This window comes from Macrobrachium nipponense, chromosome 32 (genome assembly GCF_015104395.2).
Source record: "Macrobrachium nipponense isolate FS-2020 chromosome 32, ASM1510439v2, whole genome shotgun sequence".
Taxonomy (NCBI): domain Eukaryota; kingdom Metazoa; phylum Arthropoda; class Malacostraca; order Decapoda; family Palaemonidae; genus Macrobrachium; species Macrobrachium nipponense.
The window spans coordinates 21627293-21634016 of record NC_061094.1 but is presented as its reverse complement, the minus strand read 5'-3'; the positions used below and the strand labels follow the sequence as shown (position 1 = coordinate 21634016).

General features: G+C 37.5%; 1 protein-coding gene across 1 annotated transcript in view; it reads left to right on the top strand.

The window, feature by feature from the left end:
* The first annotated feature begins 643 nt into the window (after nt 1–643).
* Nucleotides 644–6724, top strand: part of LOC135207100 (crustacyanin-A1 subunit-like) — an 18033-nt gene continuing 11952 nt past the window's right edge. The window contains exons 1-3 of the mRNA XM_064238703.1: nt 644–755; nt 960–1080; nt 6069–6156. Coding sequence (XP_064094773.1) covers nt 730–755; nt 960–1080; nt 6069–6156 — 235 coding nt within the window. The 5' untranslated portion in view covers nt 644–729. The remainder of the gene's footprint in view (nt 756–959; nt 1081–6068; nt 6157–6724) is intronic.

Below are 6724 nucleotides of genomic sequence, written 5' to 3'. Positions count from 1 at the left end.
TCACGTAGGTCAGACAGACATTAGTTGCTTTGTTTGTCTAAAGACATTGCGACTGAAATTTTGTGATGTCTTACGAAAATAATCCCGCTGCTTTTTAAAATCGCTAAATTATTTTCCTTATATTCCTTAAGGCGTACTTCTAAAGGTTTTGTGCATAAATTTCGCTGCAAGGTTTGCAGAATGTACGAATCTCGAGCGACGCAGATTTTTTGCCAGGCCTTAAAAGTCCAACCAAACCACGTTGCGTAACGAGAGTCACCTCCTTAAGCCTCGAGCGATGGTTTATGTAACGATCAAGTCTTCAGTCTATTTTTTTTAAAGGTAGCTTTGCTCTCTAGAACTAAAGCTAGATATTTACAGAACTTTTCGTGGTCAAATAAAGTAAATTTAGGATTTCTTGGACATCAATCGTTACTTTTATTTACCAACCAATTTTCACACAGGGAAATGGATGATTACAGTGAAGCACCAAACATTTCGCTAACTTTCAATAAGCAGATTAATTTTTCAAATTTTGAAGCTCCTCCTTCCCCCAGGAATAAATAATTTGAAATAGCATATAATTTTTTCCCAACGTAAATATTACAAAACTATATTGAGTAACTGGCAACAATGGTTTAGGGGGACCGGATTCCACATGGCGCAACTAACGACCTCCCAAGCGAATTCCTAGTCCCTCAGAAAGCCAACGCTGCTCGAACAGATAGGTGAACATCCCCGAGAGCCGAAATGAGTATTGAGTCTGCTTCAGTCTTGTAAGTGTAATTCTCTCTCTCTCTCTCTCTCTCTCTCTCTCTCTCTCTCTCTTTCTCTCTCTCTCATGAATAAGAATTAATGTTTGAAAATGAAAAAGCTGAAGATTGTTTAATTTTTCCGGTAATCGACCTTTAGTTTCGTTGCTTTATTGATAGTTGTCCATTTGCACCTGGTTTTTCATGTTCTTTCCTTTATTTCTGAAGGCGAGCTGCCGTCCTGCTGCTAGCTGCTGTAACTTTGGGCTATGCCACTGACCGGCCAAAATTTCTCGTCGAGGGACGATGCCCCATCGTAGATATCCCGACTGGTTTTGACAGCTCTCGAGTAAGTTATACATGTGCGATTTTAGTTGTAAATAACACCTTTCTCTTTAGACAAATAGTGACTTTGATCTTCCCATTTTTTTTTAGTGTTTTCGCGCTGCTGACTTCAACTGGAAAGAATATCCGAATGACGGAGTTCACCAAAGTTGGCGGACGGTAATTTATGCGCCGATGAAATGATAGACGGTAATAATGTCACTTCGATACTCTTCGGGATTTTATAGAGAAATTATTAGCAGGCCTTTAATGTGTCTGGGAACTCCAGCAATTTTTCCTAATTCCATAGCAGAATGTGCGCTCCAATTCACTTTTCGTGCAAGAAAAGTATTTTTTAAGTGTTAGGACTGTAGGGTAAATAAAAAAAAATCGCACAGCATCACACATTTTCATGTGAAATGTTGTCTAAAAAGATGTTTTCTCTCTCTACGAGACTTCATGAAACGAAGCGAACAGTGGACGGACTTCGAGTCCTTTCGTTGATCAGGAGAGTGTTCTGGAGTTTTTATTCAGAAATATCAGAGATTTTTTTAGATTTTATTTGGCGCTTTGCTATGTATTGCTGTTTTGGAGTTAAAGACCCTTTCGAAAGAATGCTGTGAAATTGAAACATGAACTTTATTCTAATTGTGATTTGGTAATTTTAAGGTAATATTAAAACGCAACAAATGCCGTTCGTTTGAGAGAAATGGGAATGCGAGAAAGGCTTTCTTATGTAGCTTCAAGGGAACGGAAATGTATAATATTTGCTGATTCCCTCTTCTTTGAGGAAAGCATTTTGAGACGGTGGTAATTTAATCACAGTGCCCATAACTGCTTTGAAATAATTTCCATTTTTAGAAAGCATTAATGATTCTCTTGTGCCTGAAGAACGCGCGCTCGGGGAAGGAATCTGTGCTATTTCTTGCTCGTTTATTCACTGATCATAAGATCTCGTATTTTAAACAGTGATTAACTTTACAATCTTTAAAATATCATGTTCACGCCAGAAGCTACAGAACTTATTATTCTTGCCTATGTAATTTTAGCAATTGTAGAAGGAATGCATTTTTACAGTTTATTCGACGTTCTCTTTGAGAAGCTGTTCCCTAAATTTTTCGCAACCCCTTCTCGTATTCTTTCTATATAAAAGGTTTATTAAAAAGAATCCGGCAATATTCCTGTACACAGGAGCCTGTTTTGTTGAAGGTTTGGATAAGAGTTTCAGTGAACAAAAGTGAAAGTTGTACAGCAGGATTCAAAACTAGTAATATTTCGTTCAGGTATGGAGAGAGAGAGAGAGAGAGAGAGAGAGAGAGAGAGAGAGAGAGAGAGAGAGAGAGAGAGAGAGAGAGAGAGAGAGAGATGCATGCGAAGATTTTATTAGATTCTTTTATTAGACAGAGTTTATAGTCACAAAAAGCGATGAATTTGAATCAGCAAGAGTATATTGTATGAGAAGACAGTGTCGATAACAATGCAATTCCTTCCTTGATTGCTTCGTACCTGAGAAGTTCTTAAAATGGAATAATCTGTTCGAGGAACAAAAAATTTTTGACTTATTTTCCTGGTTCACATAGTGGTCAGGCAACAAAAGACAAGGCAAAACAACACTTGAGTAGTCCAGCGTAAGACCTTTCATGCTTCACTTCTAATAGCAGCTGTGCTTCACACACTGCCATGGTTTTTTTTTTCTTTATTTTGCCCTAGGAACATATGAAACTATAAACAGGTATTTGCTATTGCACGTCGTCTTTGCTTATAACAGGGCTCTTACGTACGTTCTCACGACCCGAAATCATTTTATCGATCGCTGGAATTAAAAAATCCTCATGGTAGCACGAGTCTTCAAATGGAGAAACAAATCGACAGTTAAGTAAATGTACATATATTTAAATTTAAAAACAGCAAAGATAGCTTTCGGGAATCTGTTCGGTTCCCCTTATCAACCGAACAGATTCCCGAAAGCTATCTTTGCTGTTTTTAAATTTAAATATATGTACATTTACATAACTGTGGATTTGTTTCTCGATCGCTGGAATGTTTAGTAAAAAGAGATCATTGTTGTTAGTTGATTTACATCTAGGGCTCCTCTGTGAAAGCAATGTTGCATGGTCTAAAGGTATTCGAAACCTACTATGTAGCAAGATACTCCAAGAGGGGTTCCAGAGAATTTCCTGTTTTCCTTTCCAGTTTGAAAACTCGGAAGCATACTGTCTGTCGTGTATCGTGGAAAGCATTAGACCGTCTCTCATTATTATGACGGTTTGGGGTAATGACAGAAATTTGGCCAAACTCAGATAAAGGACTTTGGTTTTAATCGTCTGGTTGTAAAGAACCAGGAATATGAATCAGGAGCGAAAAGTTTTCTATGATTGTAAGGCAATTTCGGAGGTAGTCACATACACACACACACACACACACACACTAACGGTATCAGGGTGTTGTTTATAATAGATACTCTGGAACAATGAGAGCACAGTTGTTCAGCGTTTCTCTCCCTCTCCCTCTCTCTCTAGAAAATCCTTCATCCATCACCAGTTACGGGCTGCTAAGAAGCAAGAGCCCGTGCCAGTACAAAGCTGGCTTAATCTAATGTATGTATCTCTCTCTCTCTCTCTCCATCCAAAAAATTTAAATTATGTAGTACAGATTTAATTTGAGATATCCTATTTTTTTTTAAATACTTTTTAGATGAGCAACAAAACAAACAAATGAAGTAAAGAGATCTGTGAGCGATTCTGCAGTGCGCGCTGGGAAACAGAAAAATAGTTTTTTCTTTCCTTATATTTACAGACCTACTTCCCTTTACTTCAGTGTCGTAATTTGGACGGAGACAAGGCTACTGTGTTGCCAGATCCAGTATAATTTCACAAAGACGATTTCGTAAATGGAGTAGAGGCTTAGAACAAAATCCCGATCTTTGACGTATATAGAAATAGTTGTGCAACCTTGTGTCATTTTAAAAGTCATTCGTACCATGGGTCTATGGTTCAGACATTGAAAGCGAGAATACAGTATGTTTGTCAGAGCGAGGTTCTAAACCAGCAATGTAAAAATCGCCAATGACCTTTGCAAACGCACATTCATTCAGCTCTTGAATTACACGATGATGATGATGATGATGATGATGACCGCGTTACTCGCTCTAAATAGAGACAACTTTCACGAGTGTAGGCTACACTGACCTACATATATAGATATGAGTTAATTTATATCAGCTTCTCAGTAAATCCCTTTAAACATGCGTACATAAAGTGCATCGCATTAAACTAATACGGTGCATTAGTAACAAAAATCCAAATTTCTCTCCTTTTCTTTCTAATATCAATGATTACAGAACAAAAATCCTGTGGCTGATGGTTTGAGCTTATATTGCCTCGGTGAAATGACGATCACAGATTCCGGACTAATATTTTCCTCCCAATTTCAGTCTTGCAGAGACTGGTTCTTGGCCTTGATTGCTGACCATGACTTCCCACATATCATCTGGAAATGATACCTTTATCCAGGACTGTGTTCTAATTCTTATCTTTTCCTTGTGCGCATACATCATGCGGAACAATGTGTGGGTCCATTGAAGGCGGAAGTATCTTCTTAAATAGCATAACTGACATTCAAATGTACGTACATTTATAAACAAAGTTGAGGTAACTAACTGAGCTAGTTTTCGCTGAACAAAAGCGAACTGACAGGAAAAGTGATAAAAACGAAAACAAGAAAAGCTAAGTTTACAAACTGAAAAAAAGAAACACCATTAATCTTCTCCAGCTGCCTCATTACTGACTGATCGGAAGCAATTCCTTTTATTAGGCAGCATCATTCGCTTAGCCAAAAAGCTTTCTGCACCTGTGTTTGTCCTTGCCATTAAGGGCGGCGTTGTGACATTTCCGTAATCACCAGCCCCACCTGGATCTTTTTAGCCCTGGCCATAATTTTGCGAAGCTATGCGTTCGGTCATAAACCGGTTTTCCCTTCTATTATATAAAAAAAAAAAAATCGGGTGATTTCGTGCAGCTCCCTTACTAGAGTGAGGAGGGTACGGAAATGCACGCGTCTGTGTCTGTGTATTCACAGATATTTTATTACAGGTCTCTGAATACGATTTTTTTTTTTTTTACATTTTATCTGTCAACTGTATTTGGTATGTGCACGCAAATGTAGGAACAAAATCATACAAACGTTCACTGTATTTTTTATATGGTTTACATATTTCTTCTTAACTTTTTACGAATAATAATCTTGAGAGAGAGAGAGAGAGAGAGAGAGCGAGAGAGAGAGAGAGAGAGAGAGAGAAAGAAAGAGAGAGAGAGAGAGAGAGAACCCAAGTCGTGGCTGCGACCCGTATTCGCACGTGATATAGATCTTTCCTTCAGTTTTTTTTAATGCATTACAGCATTATGCAATCAAGCCATCAGTTCCCAGAACTATTCAAATATTATTAGTAGATTCCATTTCCGTATATATATATATACCTATATATATATATATATATATATATCTATATATATATATATATTCCGACATAACATGTTTGAATATATTACAATCATGAAGGTGATGTGATAGCCCCTTTAAAACGTCGTTCTCATAATTGGGTTTAGTCCACGTCTCCCCTTGGAACTGTTTCCTTAGCATTATAAAATTTCTTCTCTAAATCAACACTCCTCCCTAGAAATGCTTCGCTCCACAATGACGGGTTTAGAGATAATTTTCTCCGAAGAATGGAGAAAAACAATGGGTTTAATACAGATTGCATTCTATTTTCAGTTTTGTTATTTATGAACTGATAGATGTTCACGTAACTCATAAATATTTATAGGTGCTATTGTGTTTCTCAATTAAATTGTATTTTATTACAAGACTTCTTAACTTTCGTCTTTTTACAAGTGGACATCGTAACTATTAAAAGTCTGCCTAGCAAACAGATTGCACCTTTTACTTGTGCCCCCTTATAGGTAAGCCATGGAATAATTGTAGTGAAGATTTAAAGAGATTTCTTTTCCTTTACAGTTTTCTGGAAATTGGTATAGAATCGGAGGTCTCCGGAATGCTGAGGAAAAGTCCGTTAATTGTACGATATACAATTACCAACCTACAGGTAAGGTCTTACTGTTTTACGGTAAAATATTCTTTCGGTATCTTCTTGCAAGATGCATAACGGGAATGTGGATGTTGATTCATTGGAAATCGCACAGTGGACTCCAATTATTGTGCTCAAGGAAGATTTATACCGAAACAAGGGCCATGAACGATGGCTAAATAGGACATCTGTCGGCACCAGTCTGAATTCTAATTACCATTACTGGGAAAAGAGAGCCGCTACTTTGAGCGACGTTGTCTGAAAGATAGCGGTATGTACCAGGGATGTTTTACTGGCATGGCGCTGGCTAACAGTTTTCCAGAAATTGAATCTAATGTCAACTTCCTCGAAAGGCAAGAGCAAAATTTCCGGTAACATTTGATATATTTTTCAAGTGCTCTGAAAAATACCATGACTTAGGTAACACTGTCTATCTTCGATCATTTTTTATAATGATCGACGATAGATATGTTCCACAGCACTTGAAAAATATATCTAATGTTACCAGAAAGTTTGCTGTTGCCTTTCGAGGAAGTTGATATTAAATTAAGTTTCTGGAAAACTGATAGCCTGTTCCATGCCAGTA